This window comes from Thermobia domestica, chromosome 15 (genome assembly GCF_964235325.1).
Source record: "Thermobia domestica chromosome 15, izTheDome1.hap1.1, whole genome shotgun sequence".
Taxonomy (NCBI): Eukaryota; Metazoa; Arthropoda; class Insecta; order Zygentoma; family Lepismatidae; genus Thermobia; species Thermobia domestica.
In genome coordinates this window covers 47813934-47839729 of record NC_137468.1, presented here as the reverse complement: position 1 = coordinate 47839729, position 25796 = coordinate 47813934, and the positions used below count along the sequence as shown (strand labels likewise).

Sequence of the window (25796 nt, the reverse complement as noted above, 5' to 3'; positions counted from 1 at the left end):
AAGAAAGAAACGAAATATATGGACAAAATATTAACAATATATTGAATTATTATTATATATTGAGAATTAAAATACAGAAGTGTACATGTAATAAAATATAGAATTCTGTTATTTTGTTCGAAGAATTGAAGAAAATATAAAAGCACCTACAAGAGTCAGATTTTGAAAATATGTATTTCAATACCTGAAATGTACCTCAAACCGTCACTAACATTTGAAAGTTACCATTTCCAATGAATAATCTTTGTCTTTCCCGTAAGAAATATTTTTAAATTTTTTCGATTCCAAAGTGTAGAAAAGTTATTTCCTTTCTTAAAAAGTGATTCCTTTAAAAAGTAATATAGCACTCTGATATTCTCGTGTTTTCTAAAAGAGGCTTCCTTTGAGAGGGAGCAAGTACAGTATATTTACATGAAAATAAGTTTATATGAAAAGTAACAACGAAAACTCCAAATAATAAGGCTTACAAGGTATTGAAGGCAAAGGTGTTCAATTTGGACCAACCTCACTCAAACTCGCGCTCACTTTATCATCTCAATCTCACACTCAATCAACCTCAGTTGACATCAACAATCTGACCGCACGCTCACTCGATCTCACACACACATCAGTTCGAGATCATACTCACTCGACCTTACGATCACATCGCTAGTCTGTCTCGCGCTTACTCATTCTTACGTTCACATCACCAATCTGACCTCACGTTCACTCGTCTTACACTCACAACATTACCTGAACCTCACGCTCACTTCGTAAAGTTGACGTCGAGTGAACGTGAATTTTGAACTCGTGAGCGCCGACCCTAAGAATTCGGGTACCTATCACTGAAGGAGGCTATTTTTTATTCTTGTTCCGTTTAGTAAAAGAAGTTGCGATGTGTATTCTTTTAGATTATCGCTTCTTTTTTTCTTTTCAAATGACTGTTTAATCTTTTTCCTTGCGGAAGAGGGCATCAAATCTTCGTCACGGGCCCGGCGCGGCGTGTCAAAATATATATTGCCACCACTGGTCGACACAAGCACTGATGTACGCTTTATATCAACTGCAAAAGAACCAATGAGATTGGACATATCTTTACAGTTACCAGTCTATTGTCTTCTAAACATTTGAATTCGCAGTTCAGTCTGTAATTTAAATGGTTTAATTTCTTTTAGCTATTTTGACATGGTTAGGGAGTTTCTTTCGATATCTGTTATAAGTAGAAGTAAATAAGAAAGAATCAATTGATACATAAACATTTTTCGTAATCTTATAAAGTAGAGATTGAATTTTTGATGAGAAAAGTACTGAAATTAATGGGCGGAAAGGAAAAAAAGCATCGCTTTGGGTAGAAATTTGATGGACTGAAAACTATTCTAATTAATAACACTGTTTTACATAGGCCATATTTCTAAGATGACAATCTCTAATTCTGTAATAATTTATCACGCTAAATTCAAATCTGAAATTAGAATTTCGCTATCAGGCATAGTTTTCAATAATATAGGGTGTTCCATAAGCACATGATACATGTTCAATATTAAAAATACTGAAGGCATGTACGAAATGTACACATATATGTAAAACATGGCGTGTAGTGAGAAAATGAAATTTCAAATGTAATTTCTGGCAACACTATCAGGTTAACTTTTTTCAAAGGTTAATAAGACTTTCGATTAATTTGTTTTGTTCTTCCAATGAATTCAATTCTCAGAACAAAAGTACACCATATTCGACAAAATTGAATTTCCTTTTTTTTAAAATGAATGTTATCATTGACTTCTTGTTTAAACCTTCGTAAGACGTTTAAATGTGTTCTCATGTATGATTGACTTCAATTGAAAGAGTGAGAACTAGTGAAAATTACAATTAACACTTACACGATATTGTGTTAAAATCAAATAATATTTACGGAAGTTTATTATAGAACATTTTTATTTCTTGAAGTTTGGGGGAATAGGTCCACTTTCTCATTTTCAAATGATTTTAAATCCAAGTATAGAAAGTGGTAGTAAAGTATCATAAAATCATATGCCATATTACATGCAACTCTAATGTTGTTTTACGAAAGGTCCCTTGGATCACATTTTTCATCGGAGAGGAAAGAGCGTTATCCATATCACATAAGAAGGCTAAATTCAACGCTCATTCCTGACTCATTTTCATCCCAAGTAATGGGGATTACTGAAAAACAGTAAAAGAAAATGTACATCATATTGTAACAACACCGAGAAAAGCTATAAACGTTATCATTGAACTCAAAACGAAATCAGGGCAGGAAGGTAAATCCACTTTTTTTTTTAAAAAAATCTTTATTGATTTTAACACAGAGTATGATTAAGAAGCCCTCAAAACTGTACATGCTATACCAAAATTGAACATTGGTAACGAAAATTAGCATAGCGCATATTTTTTAAATAAAGGGGGAGTTTAATTCTAGCTTTTGATACATTTTATTTCTAAGAAATGGGAAGATTTCCAATGCCATAAAAATATACGCTAAGCTTTGACGTAATCGAATTGTTTTTGCGTGGTTTATATTAGACAATTGTAAGCATGTGTATGGTAAAGTCGCTACAACCTGTCGATTTTACCCCATTACCGCCCTTATCTATATTATAAAATTGAAAGACTATGTTTGTGACTATTAATCTCCTGAACCTACAACGATATATTATTATTATTATGGTATTATCAATCTGTACCTGTTTTTATCGACATGATCAGAGGCGCAATAATTGAACAGATATACATTTAAAAGAGAAAAGAAGTAAATAATAGGTTGTCATGGAAGAAATGATTGTTGATATATAATATATGAATGGATAGAAGAATAAACAAGTGTATCTAGGCACGATCCTTATAATAAAGGGGACAAAAAGGAATAATTATGGTCAGTAATTGTTAGTTAGTACGTTTAATATCCTAGCTTATTGATCTCTGATCTAGAGTTAGTGTATATTAAAGAATTAGGGCTAAAACGAGAATAAAAATACATTGTTTTAAACCGCCCGACTGATCTCGATCAAATTTTCAACGTTGCGGTTCTGGCCGGGAAGTTTTTTTTTTTTTTTTAGCTATTTACTTTGACGGTACAATTTAGGGGGGAGGCAGGAGACAAAGAAAAAATAAATAAAACTTAATAACTCTTGAACCACCCGACCGATCTTGATCAAATTTTTAATGTAGATGAGATTCGCGCCTGGGATGTCTTGTATCATTTCACTTTGACGGAGCAACGTAGGGAAGGAGATGAAGGGGGATATCTACAAAAATCAACAAATATAAAACTAAAAGTGACTATGTTCGTGAATTAATTACTTTTGAACCACCGATCGATCTCAATCAAATTTTCAACATATATGAAGTTCAAACCTGGGAAGCTTTTTTATCATTTCATTTTGACAGTAGATCTAAGGAGAGTGGGAGGAGAGGAGTGTAAATTTATGAAAATAAATACAACTTAATAACTCTTCAAGCACTCAACCGATCAAATTTTCATCATAGATGACGTTCGGGCTTGGGATAATTTGTATTATTTAATTTTGATGGTGCAACGTGAGGGAGGGGGAGGCGGAGATATATGTAAATAAATAAAAATGAAAGTGACTGTTTATGTGATTTTGCTCTTGAACACCTGACTGACTCGATCAAATTTTCAACATAGATGAGGTTCGGGCCTGGAATGGTATTTATATATTCACATTGACGATAGCTCTTAGGGAAGTAGGAAGGAGGGGAATATATATATCGAGCATACTTAATAACTCTTGAACCACCGGACCGATCTCGATCAAATTTTCAACCTAGATTACGTTTGAACATGGAATAGATAACTTTTGTGATATCACTTTGATGATGCAACTTAAAGGAGGGGAAATACATTTACGAGTGATCGAAAATGACCAATATTAGTGTCGAATCTATAGTTTTTGAGGTCGCTGAGATGAACAGTGATACTTCTGATGCCATTTAAGTACAAATTGAGACCTGCAAAGATTGTGGGAGCGGAAAGGTGAGTTGTGGTGAGTACTTCAAATTATATGCCCGTAATCAAACTACCTCCATAAAAATTGTTGCGTGAATACCATAGGATTTTGAAACATTTATTTTAGGATAGCGCACATTTTAGTTCCTAAGTGAAATCTTGACCAGACTACGTTAGATCCCATAGTTTTGGAGCTATAGACCTTTAAAGTTTTTTATAATGTTTTTGGCAGCCTATAATTCTGAAAGGAAGCACTTGTGCACCCAGGTTGATCTATACTTTTTGTCTTACCATGGTGTTAGGAATCACCTCCCAAATATAATCATATTTAATTAGTTATATTTGGATAATATGCAATATTTCAAATAAAATTATTAAATGTATATAGCCACTAGCCACTACCTTATGATAACCTACTTAATATTTAGAATGTTCATTTTCGGTTTGCAGAACCACAGCAATGTGTTTTAGCATGAAAGTCACGATACCTGGGAAAATGGCTGGAAGGTTATCGCACGTCATCTGCAAACACAAGTCACTAAATTACAGTAATCCCTGCGGAGATGGATTAATGAGCTCGGATTTGACGTTTAATGACGTCCTAACGGTGTTCAGTTGGGTTAAGATTGGATGAGCTTTTTTGGAGGAGGGGAGAAGGTATTGTACCAATTGAAATTAACCACTATGCTCCTCAAACCAATGTATTACAATGTTGACCTTGTGACAAGAAGCGTTCTCCATCTGGAATGTGCCATTCCGATCTAGAAATATAACCAACATGAATGAGTGAGGGTTATCAGAAGTGGTCTAGTGACAGTTAATAGACGTCACGGTGCCCTCTACACATGTTAAGATTTTCTAACTCATAATAGAGCCACCACCCGGTTCATTTTAAATAAAATGCTACCCTAAATAAATCAATCAGTTATGAAAAAACGGTGCAGGAATCCAACACCATTAAAGAAACGTTAGACCCATAAGAAAATATCTCACATGCTATTCCAATAATAAAGCTTGGAACATTTTAAGAACTGTATAAGATACGAACCTTTCATTTACCACAAGAAAATTTTAGCGTCATAAATAGTCAAGCATAATTTGAGGAAGTAAGAGTTGGTACAGCCAGTATGGTGTTAAAAGCTTCGATTTAACATGAATCTGGAAATACTTTTCATTAAAAATACTCGGGTCAATGAAGCTTTAATATAGGCGACTGAAATGCTATTGCAATTTTACTAATGGAACAGATTTAGGGGCATACTGAAGTTGTATTATATTATATTAATAATAAGTTTCCTCGTGGAGTTTCTGATATATATATATATATATATATATATATATATATATATATATATATATATATATATATATATATATATATATATATATATAATAACTTACAACTTTAATAGACCCATAAATCTTTCACTAGTAAAACTGCGTTAACAGTTTTGTCTTTTACATTCAACTATCATGCCTTAAAAAAACAGCTTCATAGACCCATGAAAAGTATTAAGACCCATGTTAAATTCAAGCTTTTAATACATATTAACTATAAGCAACTCTGTACCCTCTTAAGTACTAGTAAAAATGTAACATTTCTCTACATGTTACGCTACAACACAAACATAAATCTACATATAAACATCGAGAGAGCAGCACTATAAGGAGGACATTTTAGATCGTTCCATGCATGGGTGGTTAGGGTGGTAGGGGGTTCTTACCGCATGCTCTCAGTACAGGATTTGGGGGAGCAGTCTTTGTTGTGACTGTAGTACCTCCTGCTGCCGATGCTCCGGGCGGTTTTCCAACTCTCGATGTGATGGCGGAGCGTGTTCTGTACTTCTGTGTTCAGGAAACAATAGAACAGCGACACAGTGAAACCCTGCAACAAAAACAAACAATTCATTTCAATTAGACCAACAAACAAAAACAATTTCTCATTAAATGTACATTTGGAATTTATACTCTACAAATTTAAACAGTTCAACAAAGACCACATATATGTAGAATAAGCGAGATATAGAAGGTATTTATACACAGAAACATTTACTCTGTTTTACATTAAAGGAAACCCATCTCAAGCGTGAATGGGAATTAATTACAAAGTTCTTTTTTTTTTAAGAAATATTTTCGATAAAGTTTGCATAACTACATAAGTTTAACGGGAACAGGCATTTCATTTTGCTTAATAACAGTTCAATAATTTTGGAAAAGGGACGTAAAGACAATCTTCGATTTAACATAAATAGATTGTTCTAACATTCTTTGCGTAAGCCATTTCTTTTATCCATAACCTATGATTAAAATTGTCGCAAACACGTTGAGAAACTACGAAAATCAAAACGTTTAATACTCTAATTCTAAAATGCATAAACTCAAGTACATAATATGCTTTATCACAACACCTTATAGCAACGGCGCTGACTTTCCAAAATTTATGTGGAAGCATATCAATGGCGGGACGTGTTAGTGTATGTGTTTTCAGGGAAATCTCGATATTTGATTGATTTATTTTAAGTTAAGATCTTTTATGGACACTGTCATAAAAGGCTGTGCTGTGATAAAGTAAAATATACCGGTACTATAAGGGTAAATTACGGCTGCCCTAGCTCAGTCGGAAACCTGGGTTCAAACTAAAAATCTTGTGAGTGAGCCGCAGATACGTTTCCATTATTAGAATCTCCAACGTACAAAGTATAGCGTGGTGATTTCGAGGATGTACAGTACTTCTTGCTTCAAGATGTAAGTATGAATTTAGGTAGGTTGAATGTACGTAACTCTGGAACATGTTGTATTACAATATATCAGAGATAAGCTCTGAACTAAGCACATTGATTTCTCCACTAAATCCCAAAAACCAAGACCCAGTTGCATATTTTTTTCACGCTGTACCCTAGCCAACTATTTTAGGTTGGGTCACAAGCAAGCGAGTGAGGGTAGATTTACATCGAAGGTGCACCCCACCTGAGTGTGATGTAATGTCGCGTCGTATTACTATGGGTTCAAGGTGGTCCTGCGGGGCTTGTAACCCACTTCGCTCGCTCAGTTGTTTCATAACGTACATAAATCACTTTTTATGCATTATTTATTACGTACAAGGACTAATGAGTATTATTTTTATTTTATTTTAATAATAAAAGTGTTATTAAAATTTAAAAAAAAATAAAAAAACTTGGGCTCGGTTTGGACCCACGCCAAAAGCGATTTTCAATACTAGCCGGTGGGCTAGCATACAGATCGATAGCAGTTGGCGTTGATTTATGCTATATGCATGCTACTTGGCGAGAAACGGATAGCTTTAACCAATCAAAACCGCGTATATAGTTCCAATGGCTAGGATCGAACGTAGCAACATATTATAGTGTCATCTTTTGGGGAGCGGTGGAATTTGTACGAAAGCTACTACCACTGCAAGTTAAAGTAACAATTCTAGTATTTGCTACAATCTGCAACAACATTTTTGCTAAACTGAACCATAGAGCAGATATTTCTTGCACGATTAATTGCAATATAGCTATTGAACCAACTATTTCATTGATGATACAGTAAATAGTAGCAAAGTGTGGTGGAGATCAAAGATTTTTGTTTTCACGTTCAGCGAACTCTCCTTCATATCTACAAACAAACCTACAGGATATTTATTTGGCTTTTTTGGGGCGAGGAACGAGGGTTCGATTCACAGTAGGAGAACGAGTGTTTGGGATCTCACATCGTGTTGTAGATCCACGTCTCATATAGTCTGGATGCTTACAGAAACGCTAAAGTCCAAACCAACCACCAACTTTTACAAGTGAATCTGACTTTTCCACCTAATTTCGTTAAGTGGGTTGAATAAATGCCGACCATTGTTTTTACCATATACTGTGATTTGAAACTGCGAACAAACCGTTCTGCATCTTGAATGTAATGTGCGGATAGCACTTTTAGTTATTACTTCTAGCTATTTAAACTACACAAGATTTAAATTTTCATGTATATGAACACTCTCCGACACTCAAACGACTATATATATATATATATATATATATATATATATATATATATATACATATATATATATATATATATATATATATATATATATATATATATATATATATATATATATATATATATATATATATATATATATATATATACGTTTATAGTGACTGTATTACCCACTTTTCATCGTAAAAGCAGAGCGAAAACTACCAATATATTCATTCGTAGTAATGCGGACGACATCTGTTCAGGACAACTATAATTACTCTAATTGGTGTCTTATGGCAGTTCCAACATGTCTTTAATTTAAGTCGCCAATGTCTCTTTATTTTTCGAGCCTAGCAAATAACCTGGAAAATGAAGTCAAGGTTGTTCAAAAGTCAAAGAGAAACATAATATTCACAAAATGTTCAAGAACAGCGAATAAAAATGGCAATATTCGAAGCGCGCACATAATCTTCGTCGCCAGTTAATTCTTACGTAACTACATTAGTATCACCGCGCGGTGCAATTAGGATCAGTTACTGTTTAAAGCGTAATGGCGGTATGTGCTTTTTTAATCCTTGGATGCTGTGTTGTCGTGGAAGGTTTCGTCGTTATCGACCTGACAACGACTCCTTACATCATTTAAGGAGAGATGCGTTTAGTTATATCTTGTTTTCAAAAAATTTGCGTGTTCCGTCGGAAGTAGCATATGTGTTAATGTAACTGTTGTAGTATTTCTCTTTTTTCTTGTCAATGGAAGGTCCGGATTATTTTGTGCAGTGGTGATGGCAGATTATTATGCCTTTCGTGAAGTGGTAACTTGCGATTTTGAAATAGAAAATGTCAACTGGGGCCATATCAGTTGAATTTAGAGTTGATCAAGAAACGTTCGCCAAAGATCTCTCCCAATAATCGCCTTGTCTGATATTGCGTTATTGTGGTTCTACAGTTCGGCTCTTTTGTGACGGATATTTGCACGTAAGCCCCTCATGATACTCAACTAGGATTCTTTGTTTACTGTCTGTCTCTCTGGCAGGAATTCTGAGTGGATAACAAAATGGTAATCATAAAAAAAATCATCATTACATTGATTATGGAGCGACTTAGACGTGGTTTATCAGTTTGGCTCGTTTTGCTCTCTTCATTCATCCACGTGTTGACTCGTTTGCATTTCAAATCTGTAAACTCATGTCTTATCCCTAGTAATAATCTTTTTAACAATGTAGGATCGAATCTAGACAGATCAAGCCTGTAGAAAAAGGCAACGTCTTTCCGATGTTATTTTTGGAGAAAATTCAACTCTTTCGGAACAAGTTGAACGGCGGCACTCTCATGCCCAAAATAAGAATCAATGGAAGAAAGAATCGTATCAATAAGAATGGTACGAACGTTGAAATGTTGAGGTCCAGGGTCATTTCTGTCAAGCTTGCATGAAAATTGTTCATTACGATTTCTTTCAGTTTGTTGATATTTTCATTTGTAGAAGACCGGAACAAGTCAAATCTTAACACACTTCTCAGCCTTATTTGAATACTTTGTACCACTCGTATGCTTGAGTTTTGAATAACACTCATTCAAGATAGGTCTTTTTGCAAGATTTTCAAGAATTCCGCACATTAAATTCCGTTGATAACACAAAAGTTCGCTCAATAGCATTATTCATTGTACAAATACCATAACACACTTAAAATCGACAAACAAAATAACAGATGTAGACAAGCTAATTGACCAATCGCCCTCCTGTTGTACATCGCACCTAGGCATAATGCCTTTACCGGAGAAAAATAATTACAGTATATTTTAGGGTGGGTTTTTAAAAGACAAATTTCGGATAGTCATTTCTTTTGACAGAATATATTTCATAATAATATTATTTATTATTTTATAGAAACTATAAATTTAATAAAACGGCTAAGGTCTTGTTCTATACATCTGCTACCTACACCAGATTTGGAATCCACGTTAATGGTATATCTCATCTTTCAAACCATCGGTATTGCATGGCATAAAAAGTATCTAAAAAACTCAAATTCAGTAGCTGTAAGTACAAATGTAGAACAATACATATTAAAAAGTGCAGAATTAATAGTGAAGAGTGTACGAGAGCTTTGGCGTGATTCAAAAGCTAAAAACAACCAGGAAAATATATTACATAGAAAATAACGACACTTGTTTTTCAAATTGCAAAGATTTTGCTTTTATAACCTCAAATCATTTGTTTTTCGTAGTACTTGTAAAAGCACCTTTAGCTTCGAAAAATGTATAAAACGTTAAGCTACAAATTGATAAGTATAAATCTCGTAAAATTCTAGAAATCAAACCCCGATCTCTAGAACTACTGCTAAATATCTAGTTATCAGGGACTCCTCCGCCGTTAACACGAAGTTTGTGCCTGCTTACGGTAGACAGGGGTGCGCACTACGAACTAATCATACTGCAACTCACGCTCATGTCGTCAGTTCGACATTCCACCCACTTGACCGTCCTGACATTCACGGTAATTCGACATAATGCTCACTCGACCTCACGCTCACAACTTCAATCGGATATCATACTAATTTACCTTCACCATGGACATCATTTCGACATCGTGCTCATATTGCCTGTTTGACATGATACTCACAAGATATCATGCTCACTCGAACTCACTTTTCGGGGCCGCGGTGGCTCAGTGGTAGAGCGTTCACCTCTGGTGCTAGGGGTCTCGGGTTCAAACCCTGCTCCCGCCAAGTGAACTTTGTGGTGGACAAACACCGTGTGCGTGGGTTTTCTCGGGGTTCTCCCGTTTCCTCCCACTTTCTTCATTCCACCATTTCATTCATTACTCATTATCACCGTCTCCTTTAGTCTAACCGGCATAACCGTGGGACGTAAAACTCAAAATTTCATTTTCATTTCATTTCGAACTCACTTTTCAATATCCAACCTTACATCACGCTCAAATCGATATCATGCGTATATAATGACTTGACACTCTCGCTCACTCAACTTCACACTACTTCACGAGGTGGAGGTTGAGTAAGTATGAGATCGGAAGCCATGAGCTTGTGCTTTATGAATTCAAAAAGCTATGATGATGGATTGTCAAAAATTTCTATTTTGTTTTATTAAGAAGCTCAGTATTCCAGAATTATTTTATATATTTACACTGGCTATTTATTAGAAAAAAAATACTTGATAGATCACTATTAATTTTGGCCTGGATGTAGAGACCTAATCGTTAGGAATCGAGTTCGTCGAGTGATTCATCCGCCGGAAGTGGTAGCAATGAACCTTTTCCGGTATGTAATGTTGATCACTATAGAGCAGAAATAACATTGGATGGCAAGAAGCAGTATCGTGCAATCGATTAAGCGTCTCACATAAAAATACATTGTAAATTGCATTTCATATGCACATAAAAATACATTTCATATGTAAATTTACAAGAAACGGTGGCAGTCTGTTTGCCACTCCTCTACGTAAATCATTTTACACCTATATAGTAAAATTACTAATATGAAATGATGTAACATTACGTTTTTATCAATAAAAATATCATATTTTCTTATAAATTTACTGTAAATCTGTAAACACAACAACAAATTTTGCAATTTATTTTAAGGAAATGTATATCAACTTACAAAATTAAGGGTAAATGGTTTTACATTGATGTTTGGCAATTTAATTACAATTTTGTTTCAGTGTACATTTAATATCCACGCTTAACTTTCTACTAAAACCGAAAAAAAACATTAACATTCAGTAGAACTTCTCGTTATTATATATATCTAAATAAGCAAAAATGATAAGAGACAGCGAAAGTTTTTTAAAATGCATTTAGCAATTTAGGACTAGGTACTACTATGAAACTCAACTTCCTATTTAGGCTGGAAGTGGCAGAAATAAACAACTTCCGATTTTAACATTGATTAGTATAGAAAATGAAATGAAAATGAAATCGTTCAGTGTAACGTCCCACAATTATGGCCTTCATGGCTAAGCAAATCATGTGTGAAGAGACTAATATTTATTATTTATTTACTTTCCTTGATGTCCCACAAAATCATTTATTGTTTGTATAAGAAACATGATATTTTCTTTTTTCTTCCTAATTACATAAAGCTCTTTCTTATGTGTCAAACAACGCTAGTCATTCGGAAGTCTGAGTTAATGAAATTCATTTGTCTGAGAATTTAGGCAATGTTTTTCTTCCGGAATTTTGTGTTTTCGTAGCTAAATCGTGAAAGTGTTTGTGTTATATAATGTATTATGTCAATAAGTATTTTATGTAAGAAAGCTGAGAGAGATTCTTTCCCAACTATCTATCCATCTCTGACGTCATGAGTACCTGTTGAGACAAAAACATCTCATCTACACGTGGCTGGAGTCAGCAGGATTACCAGCAGATCTTTGTCTTTAAATACTCTCTCCAACCCGGAAACAGGGAGTCACACGGAGCCTTTGGAGTAAGTTGGAGTCTTTGCAGTCGGTTATCGAAGTTAGTCTCCAGAGTCTGTCGAGAGTCGGTCTACGGAATCATCTTTGGACTCACTCGCGGAGTTGTCAAAAGACTGTCAACGGTGTCGGTCCGGGGAGTGCACGGCAGTCAATTGGGAACACTAAGAGTAAATTAGAAAACGAACCGAACAAGCTGTAATTCGGTTATCGACATACAGAACGATGGACGAACAACAGGAGGATAGCAGGAAACCCAGCAGAGAAGTTGAAGCTACAGGTACTGTGACGTCATATTTCTTCCTTTCTTTTCCTCACCTCTAGCCTACCCTCTCCAAAAAAGCTGAAATCCTTATTTTTATTTCTCTTAAAATAAGACGGGTATCGTCCGGACCCAGGACCCGTTCTACCCTTGAAAAACATCCAAAGAATCTCACTTTGACGACACAGCTTTCTTTGAAAATACTTTTCAAATTAAGCCCCCGTGAAACATGATCGAGGAATAAGAAAGTAGGAGGAAACAGGAGTATCCCGAGAAAACCCATGAACACTATGTTATACATCACAAAGTTCACTTGGTGCGAACTGGGATCGAACCAATAACCCCAGAGGTAAAAGCCACTGAGCTACTTTGTCGTTCTTGGTCAGTGTTTAGATAAAGATGGTTAATATATAGCGGGAAGCGGTTTCCTGCGATCAAGCGTATTAAGAACATTGCATATTCGATCTTTCTACTAAAACAGGAAGTGACAAAAATATACTGTTACTTCCGGTTTCAATATTAATGGGGAAAATAGCACGACATATAAACCGAGCACCTTCACATGATGTAAATGTGACACGGCTTCTTGATTTGTTTGATCTTATTATCCGTTTCCTGTCCAAATGTAATTCTATTTCTCGAGAAAACAAAACATCCACCAGACATCTGGAAAGAGAAATCTGAAATTTGTGATTTGTTTTCTAAATGAATGAGCTGGAATTTGATTTTCTAACACAGATACATAATGACTAGCCTTTGGCTAGCTGGGGGCTCCGCCCTCATTCCCTTGCGTTTGCTCGGTCTACGACTTTGCATTACTTACATATCAACCTTTGCATCAACAGTGAATTTCGTTCAATTGCTCTTCATATTTCCTAAATTTTTCAAGCTAGGGCCTTCGCCCCTACACCTTCTCCATTGCTCGGCCTACGGCCTTGCATCTTAAACCCACAATTCTACCGAACTTCAAGTTTCTTTCCCCATTGGAACTATCTAAAAGATGAGATTTCGTAGCCCAAGAAACCGCCTATTTAAATAATATGAGGATTTCTTCATCCCCCTTCAGACCTCTTAAAAACTAAAAATATTAACTTTTGTCAATTTTCTTGTACGTTAGTCCCGGAAGGTTACAATCATGCCAAATTTTATCATTCCAATCCTGCCGGAAGTGCCTAAACATTTTGGAGTGAAGACGTCTCGTATTAATAACATGGGAAAGACTTTTCAGTTCCCCATAAAACCACTCTAAGGTTTAAAATTTTTCTTTTTAGTGATTTACTTAGGTAATACTAACGAAAACGTACAAGCACACCGAATTTCAAGTTTTTATTCTAATTGCAAATACTTAAAACATGAAATTATAGATCCAAAAACACCCATTTAAATAAAATGGGGACATTCATTTCCCCTTCTTTAGATCCCCTAAAAATTAAAAATATTCACTTTTGGTAATTGTCCTGTGGGTTAGTCACGCAAAGCTACAATTATGCCAAATTTCAACTTTCCACATCACCCTTCAACACTAGTATGTGACGACAGAACCACTAGTAGGGCATATAAGTAACCACTGATTCATATCATTCAAAATGAAACATACATGTCAACAGACATAACTCGTCTACGCCGGCTAGGCTAAAGACGGTGACGATGAGATATGACTGAAATGGTGGAATGAAAAAGTGGGAGGAAACGGAAGAACTCCGAGAAAATCCACGCATACGGCGTTTGTCGACCACAAAATTCACTTGGAGAGAGCTAGTTGAACCAAGGACCCCTTGCACCACTGGTGAACGCTCTACCACTGAGTCACCGTGGCCCAGCCGTTTATAAGTCTTTCCATACTCATGAATGACATATTTTGGAAGTCTAAAGGTCGTATGGTTTTCGTGTTTTTTTTTGCAGGTTGAGTTATCAAAAAATCATACCCACTTTTGTATAAAGAAATTTTAGTGGTCATTCAGTCACAGAAGTTGGTACATAACAAATATGCAACGGCGTTGATCTTATAAGACGAATAAGACGAATAAGACGATAAGAATATTTCAACATAAAAGATCAACAAGCAGTATTACGTAGAGGAAAAATAAGAAGAAGAAGAAAGAGAATTCCAAAAATCTAATTTGTGAAGCATTGTCCCTTAAGAGATATAAGCAAAGGAGAAGACGAAGAAGATGATAATGAAACTACACGAATGGAAGGAAAACCGTTTACAGCACATGTGGAACCGTCACAAACAGGACTTCTGTTTTAACATTTTCTTTCCTTTCCAAAACGAGTTGGTCTTTCATTAGAATGAATGTGGCTGGATCAAGACCGTGGGCTGGTTGGATCGCTTTCCTGTTTCATTGTGAGGAAGCTAGAGGATCACAAAGAGAGAGAGAGAGAAAGGAGAGGAGAATGTATTTCCGCAGTACAGCCTAAAGCATCACCTAATTAATAAGGTTGCTGGCTTTATAATGGAGATGCTGACGTCACCCATCTCTTGCTTTAAAGTAATATACATTTCAACTACTAAGGTTTTACATACAGTATATATATGTATACAAGAAACATTCCTCCCAAAGACGACTTAATTTATTTTCATAAAACTCTTGTATATAATTGTGTACATTATGTAGCTTGGTATGTAATAGGGTACATTGTATATACATAATTGTACCTAATATATATATATGTAAAGACATTCTTCATATATATATATAGCAAGAAAAACTTATATTCTCCTACTTTCATTATGTTAATAGTATATTTCTGTTTCCTTATCGTTACGAACAGTATGTCAGACACATTAAAAATAAATATATCGTTTCCTGTATACGAAAATAAATGTTAGAAGGACAAAAGCTATGGTAATTGGAACGAAGCAATCCTTGCCAAATATAGAAGGGGGGAAATGGAACAGGTGACTAGGTTTTGATACCTGGTTAGTATTATTACTGATGATATGAAGTGTTAACATGAAATAAGAGCAAGGATAGGAATGTCCAAAGGAACTTTTAGGAAGAAGAAAAGTTTATTTTGTAGGACCTTAAATAAAGAGTTGAGGAAAAGACTCATAAAATGCTTCGTATGGAGTATTCTACTATCTGAGGAAGAAACAGACATTAAGCAAAAATGATGAAAAACAACTGGAAGCATTCGAAATGTGGGTGTTGGAATGGTAGCTGGGTCGTGCGCAAAACGAACAACAGGGTGTTAGAAATGCTAGCGCAGAAAACAGTAATTTTTTAAAGAAGAAACTTTCTGGGACATTGGCAAAGAAGGAACTGTATCATGAGGGACGTGCTAGTGAGTACAACGACATGAAAGAGAAAGAGGGGTAAGGAGACTACAATTGGTGGACAATATCAAAACAGAAAATTGGCGCGTGAAGACGAAGAGGTTATCTGAAGACCGTGGAGCATGCAAGTTTCTCACTTGCAAACGACCTGTCAATAAAATAGCAGATTATCTATGATAATTTGCTGTATTAAATTTTATCTCTCCCATTTATTAGACTCCGGAACTCTGCTATGCTATACTATGCTATAAGTATGGGAGATTTGATAAAACAGCTATGAGTGTCTATGTCAACAGTTAAAAGATAAGAAGAAACATTTTTTTTATATAAAATTCAGTGTTCTAAGTATAGATCCCATCCCCTCCCTTAACCTTCTATAAAAATCGAATGAATTAAAATTAGACCGTTTCCGATTTCAGCATTGACAGCCATAGAGACAAACGGTAATTGACATCAAGAAACAGTTTTCTGTTATGGAGCATAGAGAAGAAACGGTAATAGGCATCAAGAAGCAATATTTTGATATGGCGTCATAGAAAGAAAACGGTAGTAGATATGAAGAATTAATATTTAATATGGATTTAGTGTCTAAAGAACAATTTCTGTGAATTCAGTATCTACGGAATAAACTATATGGATTCAGTGTCTAAGGAGTAAATTCTATGGATTCACTGTCGAAGGAATAAATTCTATGGATTCACTGTCTAAGGAATACATTCTATAGATTCACTGTCTAAGGAGTAAATTCTATGGATTCAGTGTCTAAGGATTAAATTCTAGGGATTCAGTGTCTAAGGACTAAATTCTATGGATTCAGTGTATAAGGTCTAAATTCTATGGATTCAGTGTATAAGGTCTAAATTCTATGGATTCAGTGTCTAAGGACTAAATTCTATGGATTCAGTGTCTAAGGACTAAATTCTATGGATACAGTGTCTAAGTAATAAATTCTGTGGATTCAGTGTCTAAGTAATAAATTCTGTGGATTCAGTGTTTAAGGAATACACTCTGTGGATTCAGTCTAAAAAATAAATTCTATCAATTCACCTTCTAAGGAATAAATTCTATGGACTCAGTGTCTAAGAAATAAATTCTTTGAATTCAGTGCTTAACGAATAAGTTCTATGGATACAGTGTCTAAGTAATAAATTCTGTGGATTCAGTGTCTAAGTAATTAATTCTGTGGTTTCAGTGTTTAAGGAATACACTCTGTGGATTCAGTCTAAAAAATAAATTCTATCAATTCACCTTCTAAGGAATAAATTCTATGGATTCAGTGTCTAAGAAATAAATTATATCTCCGCTTTTCTTTTCTAACGAAACCCGAAGTGGCTGAACTTAGAACACTTTCAGTATCAATATGTATATCTATAGAGCCAAATCTGTATTAAAAAGGGACAAATTGTTTTTGATATAAATTCAGGCTCCATCTTACAAATCAACTCTTATTCTTCTGTAGAAAGCGAAAGTAGTAAAAACAAATGCAAATTCCTGTTTCAATATTGATTCCTATAGTCCAAGAGATAGCGAAGAACTTGATTTTGGAATGAATTTAGTACCACATGAACAGGTTTCACCTGAAAGGAGTTTGTTGTCTATTGTAAGAATAGTACGAGATTTTCGAAATTTTCACACCAGACTTTTAATGGAACTAATTGTTATTTGTAAGGTTCATCTTTATGGCGTCTTTTCAAACTTGATGGTGCTCAATTACGTAGCTGGTACCCCTGATCCTGTTGATTTAGATGTAGAACTCGAATTAAGCATGTGTTTTCCATGTAGTTTCCAAAAGTCGAATGAATTTTTGGACAAAAAAATATTCTCTGCTAACAGATTGTCTTGCTAATCCAGAACCGTTACTTCAGGAATGTATGTCTTCAAATACATAGTTGAGCAAAATTTGGTGAAATTGATCACTTTCGACTAGTAGGTTGCTTGGCTGTCATAATAGTTTTGGGACCTAAGATGTCGTACATACCTAAACTATGCGTTACAAGTGAAGAATTAGGGCTGCGAAAGGCAAAGCTTTTGATTCGATCTGTAATGTTGTAATTTCTAAAGAGCGACGTTAAGTTTGAATTTAATAGATTTCACTAGAATAAGAGGAATACATGCTATAAGTGAGTGGTTATTAGATGTCAAAGAGAGCAAAACTCGCAAATAACAGAATAACTAAAGAATATGGAGGCTGCTTACCACTAGTGATGTTAACTAGATATATTTTAAATACGAAAAAAAACCTCATATAGCCTCACTGCTGAAAGGGACGTTAGAACCAAAACCAAATCAAATTCGAAATAAAGAATTGAGCAACATATTATATAGATTAAATATTAAATTTAAATTTGAGAAAAGTTTATTTTAAATTATATATATATATTAAAAAGAATTCTATAGTAGCTCTATGTTTAGGTAATAAATACAAGGTAAATTTGTTGCTTAGATTTAAATGTTTATATATAAAAGTAGGCTCCCCACTCATGGCTCCAGCGCCGTCGTAGCCTTGTTCCCTTAAATTATTCTTGTCCAACCGGGGACTATTTACATTTCTTCTAATGCTGATGATAAGGCCCTTTCCGGTCACAACATACTCAAACATTTGCTTTGCTTTACTTTGCCCACAATTTTAGACTATAGTAAATGCTTAATCAAATATATTAAAGCATTCTGCACTTTAGCACTAGTACATGTATCATTTCTTTTTTTTCACTACTACTTAAATGTTCAAGTACTGTGTCTCCAGACTTGACGCGGTATCCCAGGAGACTCCTGAAGCTGATGTCGTTCTGGTTTGCAGTTGACAGTTGACAACTCAATTCGAACCCAGGCTTTAGTTCCTCGCAAGGATAGATTCTGTTGACTACTCAAACGAACAATTTCCACGATAGCTACGAGTTTTTCTCTATTTTCTTGACTTCTTTTCTCTTCTGGTTGTCAGTTTGTTGGTCGATGATAACTATTTTCACTTTAAATAAAATGTACACTAATTGCATCTTTATAGTGTACTTGTATTTTTGTATTGTTTGGAGGATTCTAGTGCCTTTTCTTTACATTACAAAAAAGGTTTAGTCACAAATATGCTTAGATTTTGGCGTCCTGCCTCCTTCTTTTCCGTAAACAGGACACAAAGCGTACAGAACAGACCTCTTTCCTTATGTGAGCTGGCCAACCAACTACATTTTTCGACTCACATCTTCTAGAGCGGGATGTCTCAACCTGAGGGTCGCGAAGATAAGCTGAAGCGATAAATGTAATTAGAATCTAATACATGAAAATATTTTAAATTTATTTTGAATTTTGTTCTGGTAGGCATATTCTCATTTTTTACATACTGTTATGAACAACAAAATATAGATCTACTAAACATTTTCAACAGATGCAGAGTTGTTTAAACTCAATTTAAGTGAAAGAGATACGATATAAAGCTAATAAGAACTACAAATGCAACAAAACCTACATATTTAAATACAATTAAAATTGAAAACACTAATCCACAGTAACGTGTTGCGTTTGCTGATACTAAATCAACAATAGAGAAATTATTCTGTCGGAAATTAAAAGGGATTTCTTTTGTGTATGATCTTTTGTTGTCCTTTGCCGAATTGTACACATATGTGTATGAGCGAATATTCTTTTTTTCAGCAATCTGACCACAATGAAGGTATATTTTTGGTGTGAGGTTTTATTTGTTTACTAAATTTTAAATGTAAACAAGCTGATTTTAACAGTTTTTTGGTAATACTGAACACATACACAACAATGTACTAAATTCAACAATATGAGGTAATTCAAAGTGGCGCCCTCTCGAAAATTAAAATATTCAATAACGTTTTTAAACAACTGTCCAAGTTTTTTTAAACAAAAATTAGAAATCACTATTTTTTTATCATATGACGCAAAATTAATGGAGTCATGTAGTTTTAAAATTTTCTCACAGCCTTCATTTTGAAACAGTATGATGGATCGGATACGATATTTCTAATATGAATGAACTGACCAAATTTGGTTTTAGTTCATTCGCTTTTGGAGAAGTTATTGTATCCACTATACACAAGCAATGGATTCTACTGTTACAGACATAGATGGATATCGTGAGATCTCCGCAATAGGTAGATTAAAAATACCACACAAGCTTATCACAAACCAGAAAATATAAGGAAGAAGCTGGCAAGAGAAAGTGATAAAATGTGGGGTCTGATAGGAATTAGATTGAGAACCACTGCTCTAGAGAAAAGGCTTATGTCTTTGTACTTCCTCATAGGAAAATTATATAAATTATCTGGCTTCCATAGAGATTTTTAACAAGTTAACTTTTCTAAATTGCTCAATTTTGAATTCAAAATATTTCTAATATTATTCGGGTCACAAAAAGGTGAAGAGACAGAGCTCATCGATGCACTAGTTTTGGCAGAAATGGTACTGACAATATAAACTGAAGACTCTTTCCTGCTTTATCTTGGAGATCTGTTGCTTCTTTGCGGACTTTTTTGCTTCTTTTGTCAAAAATGTTTCCTATGTCTTCTTTCCTTTTCGTTGCTACTAACTGAAAATGATTAACCAAAAACGAATACTGACTACAAGTCACTATTTGCCGCAATGCAAGATAACAACTGCCCTAAACAAAACACTCGAGAAAATTAAAGTGCGTCACCACGCCAGAGATGGAATAGTATTGTTTCATAAATTTATTATTATCTCCCAAGCTCAATTTCTTGCATGGCATGAGCCACCGAAAAATGTAGCCACTCGTCTGTGTGATTCATGAATTATCATGGTGCGAAGGTAAAACAATATCAAATTTGAACCCTTGCTCTTTTGATTTTCTCACGAACAAGAGGTTATCAAATTATCTCAGCCAAAATATGATATTTAAAAGAGGTCAGAATCACAGAACACAAATTAGTTTCAAACGTTACTACACACAGTATGAATTAATACAAAAGTGTTCATCGTTGATACTTAACCCGGGAACGGTCTACTGTTGATTTGTGACGCGAGCGGTAGACAGGTAAGCGCGGCGCTCACTTACAATAAACTCGTTTCTATAGCTGTTTATGACTTTATACAGGATTTATTTTCAACACATTTCTAAATGTTGACATTTTGTGATTTATTATTATTACTATTATTAAAATAAAATCGCAAATAAAATGCATATATAAAACCATTTTTTATTACCATTTCTCATTACCATAAACCAGGCTGAGCGCTGCGCTCACCTGTCGACCGTTCCCGGTTAATTTCAAATATCAGCAAATGGAACGACGTTTTCTAGTTCTTTCTAGTTTCTTACGTGTTTCCCAGTAGACCTGCTACGGAACTATCACGATTGATTTCCAAATTGCATGTTCATTTTTTCTATAATCACAAATTTGTTTAAATTAATAATTTATAGTTATACAATCAGAATTGATTTCTTAACGAAAAAAAAAACTAAAAAATATGAAAATTGTCCTAACAAGCAGTCGGGATCCCATATAGAAAAGAATAAAGTCTGCTAATTTTTAGTGCGCTATTTATCGGTGTGGTATAGCTCTATGGCAAAAATACTGCAAGAAAACAAAGAAAAACAATGTAGTTTATACGTACAATAGCCAGCAATGTTTTTAGAAAAGTAAGAAAGAGAAAATAAGAAACTCGAATCTATCGATTTCCGTTCATTATACACGTTCACTGAACACAGTAACACTGAACTGGGACTAATTTTATGTTTCATTTACGTATTATTTTATTCGTTCAAAATACTGTAGTTCATTAGTTGATGAGACGGAAGGGCATAGCCTCCTTGGCCCAGTCTATAACGACTCTATAGAAAAGCGTCGTCAACCTGGTCCGTCTTGTAATATATAAGTTACGAAGCGATAATTACTTTTCTTTATGCAAGAATCAACTCAGATATTCAAAGATCATTAGTCTCACCTTTATTGCTTGATATGTCTTAAATAATCCTTTTTAAAACCGTGAAATACATAAATTCACTTGACTAGGTCAACACATAACATGTACATAGCCACAACTATCCCATAATAATCTCTTACATATATTAAAAACATTCTTCTTTTCTGTTAATTTAAAATGAACATTCTACTAAGTATATTACATATTTATGAGCACTTTTTGCCCACGGTACAGGTAAATATTATACAAACTAAAGTATTTCGTTATAGAAAATGTCGCCCGTCAAAGGGACTGAATATAAAAGTCATGAGTAGGCTTGGCTTTTATATTCAAGAACCACTGGTCTGATTAGATTAATGTTCGTACATTACATATGTTCTTTATATTTTGATCACACCTCGTATATATCTTCATTACTTTTTGGTTAACCCTCATATATATAAAATATTAGTTATTATCATTCACATAAATACATTTACAATAAATCTTTGATTTCATTAATATTTCTCTTTTATTACATTATTATTTATTCTTTATCATTAAAAACATCGTCGCTTAGAAATATAATTAACGAGGGTGAAACACAAATTATCAAGATTACTAGTTTCGATCATTATTACAAACGATGATGTGACAAATAATATTTGTTCTTTTCGGGCGCATTGTATAACAAATAAGTTAGATGTTGCAATTGTAATGTATACATAGTAGCACTAAGATGTCCAAAATAAAGAAGAATTTCACTCAAGGTAATCATTGAATAATTGATTTTATAGAATGGATCTTATTCTTAACATAATCTTTGATAATTAAACACAAATCAATCTGATATAAAATAATTTTTGCTTTTAACTAATTATAAATTGAATTATGATTCTTCACATTAATAAGAAAGAATAAAAATTAAACGTAACCTACGTTTGAATAATCAAATGGAAGTAAATAAATTTATTTTACAGAAACAAAAGACACCTTTTTGTTATTAAATAAACACATTTTTCATTATTATTGTTATTTTTCATTCTTATTTATTTGATCAAGAATGTTGGGTGCTACTAACTCTTTAACTAGATGCATCCATTTTTCCTTTGTATACGGAGTAGGCTTCCAAACCTTTAACTCATCTATGTTGCGAAGTCCAATTGACATCCCCGTTTTAGCGTTTAACAATTCGAAGACTTTAGGATTTATCTCCTTAAAACATAAATAAGGGCCTGAAAAAATGTCACAAAATTTATAGATTTTCTTTAACAACATATTACTCTGCGGATGTTGTTTAACGAAAACTAAATCGTTGACCTTGATCCGATATTTTCCTTCTTGTAAAGACTCTACTTGCGAATTACGTTTCAAAAACTTGTTGTGTCTTCGGATCTTAACCATGTTCACTAAATTGGATGAGTCTATAATTGTCGAATCTTCTAATTTGACATCAAAATGTTGTTCCACGGGGAAAATTACATCAGAGCCATTATGCACCTTGGCCGGAGACACACCTAAAGTGTCTGATATAGAATGGTTCAAAAGGTACGTAATTTGGTTGACATGCTTAATCCATTCAGCATGTTTATCCTTACAAAAGTGCCGAAACAACATACCGAAATTGCGATGTACATTTTCTACTACGGAGCTACTTGGGTGGTACGGAGTCACAAAATGAATTTTAATGTTGGCCTTATTCATGGCTTTGAGAAACACATCACTTTTGAATTGTGAGCCGTTATCGCATAATATATGCTCGATAGGGCCACAATGTGGAATATATACATTTAGAATTTTATTCACTATAGCAGCGGAGGTTGCTTTGCGCAAGGGGTAGGCTACCACATATCGTGAAAAGATATCCATTGTTGTTAACAAATAAACTTCTCCAGTAGCTGCTCTGGGTAACGGTCCATATAAATCAATCGATAGGAATGAATGTGGTCTCTCCGGTGCTATTGAAAGCATTGGTTTTTGTATAGCCTGATAATTATGCTTAATTTGCATACACTCGATACAGTCATTGATATAATTTTTGACCTGAGCTCGCATTCCTTTCCAATAAAAAGATTTATTAATCAAGGCACATACCTTTACATACCCAAAATGTCCAAAATCGTCATGGTAGGCCTTTAAGATGCGTGCTGTTAACGTAGGTGGAATACAAATTTTGTTCCTAGATTTGAACTTAAAATCCTTAATGAGTAAAATTCCGTTATTTAATTTAAATCTGGAATTCCAGTGCTTGGGACAACTACATCCATCGCCACATGAAGATAAATGTTCCATGATTTGTTGGTATTCATGATACTTCATTTGATGTTCTCTTAAATCTTCTATTGAAATGGTAGCTATTTCATCTTGTAAGATCTTAAATTCATTAATAGACAAAATATGTTGCTCTTCTCCAGGAAACAGGCGTGATAAAGTATCTACGGGTCCATTATCTACTCCTTTAATGTGTTGCACTTCGAAATCATAAGCTTGCAGATCTAACGACCAGCGAAGTAATCTGTTATTATACCCCTGTACGCTATTAAGATATCGCAATGAATTATGGTCTGTAAGTACTATGAAATGACATCCGCTCAGATAGGGAGCGAATTTTTGTATAGCAAAACGTACAGCCAAAAGTTCAATTTCTGTTGTAGTGTATCCCTTTTCAGCTTTCTTTAAAGTACGGCTAGCGCAATGTATAACAGCTGGTTCCTGCATAGTTGGGTTAGGCTGCCAGAGTACTGCAGAGATTCCAAGTTGGGAACCATCACATTGTACGTAAAAAGGAACGTCGTATCTGGGGTGATTCAAATGGATATTTCGTTTTACGCACTCCTTCAATTTATTAAAACTGTGTTCCTGGATCGGACCCCATTGCCATGGTATACCCTTCTTTATGATCATAAATAAAGGCTGGGCTATCTCAGCAAATCGCGGGATGGCTTTGCGAAACCAATTGAAGAGTCCTAATATTTGTCGTGTCTGTTTCACATTTACTGGAGCAGGCAGATCTTCTATGGCTTGAACTTTAGATTGACTGAATTGCAAACCAGAGGCATCAATTTGGTACCCAAGAAATTCTATAGAATTCTGCAAAAACTTGGATTTCTGTAAATTGATAGTAAGGCCTGAACTTTCCAATCTGTCTAAAACTATATCTAAATACTTCAAATATTCATGTGGATTTTTCCCCATGATTAAGATATCATCAGCATACGTTATCACGTTGCTACGCAAGTCTTGACCTAGAACTTTGTTCAAGCAGGATGCTAATGCTGCACTACCATTGATAAGCCCAAAGACTACACGATTGTATTCGTACAAGTGACCTTCAAAACTAAATGCTGTAAATGGTTTTGAATCTTCGTGTAACTCGACCTGATTATACGCCATTACTAGGTCTAAATTTCCGAATACGGTGTTCCCTTGTAAAGAAGCTAGTATTTCTTCTACTGGAGGATACCTCACTTGTTCCAGATCAATGTGACCGTTAGTTCGCCTCAAATCTAATACCACACGTAGAGAACCATTTTTCTTTGGAACAACATGTAATGGATTAAGGTGGACGCTCCTCGAAGGCCTAATGATCCCATCTCTTAACATATCTGCTATTTGTTGACGTACATTCTCTCTGTATCTATATGGAATTATATAGGGCTTGGTTACTATAGGTTTATCAGTTTTAACTTTAAAAGAATAAACAAAATCCTTACAGCATCCAGGACGTTCTGAAAAGACCTTTCTATGTTTATATAAAATGTTCTTAAAGTCTGCTATTACGGTATTATCAGCAAAATCAAGGCTGCTTTCGAGAGATTTAACATGTTCAGAAAATGCTACATCATCCTTTACATCCATCAAATTTTGTGTCTTTTCCAATCGTTGATCATTTAATTTATCACCTTTTTCACTAATAGAAACATTATTCACTATAGGAGACAGATCATTATATTGGCAAGCGCTATTATCTAATTTTGAAGCAGTTTCTGAACAATTTTCTG

At 34.5% G+C, this 25796-nt stretch overlaps 1 protein-coding gene across 2 annotated transcripts in view; it reads right to left on the bottom strand.

Moving 5' to 3' along the window:
• The window catches only part of LOC145671020 (diuretic hormone receptor-like), a 1407723-nt gene that overhangs the window by 50477 nt on the left and 1331450 nt on the right, over window positions 1-25796 (bottom strand). Inside the window, exon 12 of one of the 2 annotated variants that reach the window (XM_081739675.1) lies at window positions 5692-5852. In XM_081739675.1, coding sequence (XP_081595801.1) covers window positions 5692-5852 — 161 coding nt within the window. The remainder of the gene's footprint in view (window positions 1-5691; window positions 5853-25796) is intronic. The other variant, XM_081739676.1, reaches the window with a different exon arrangement.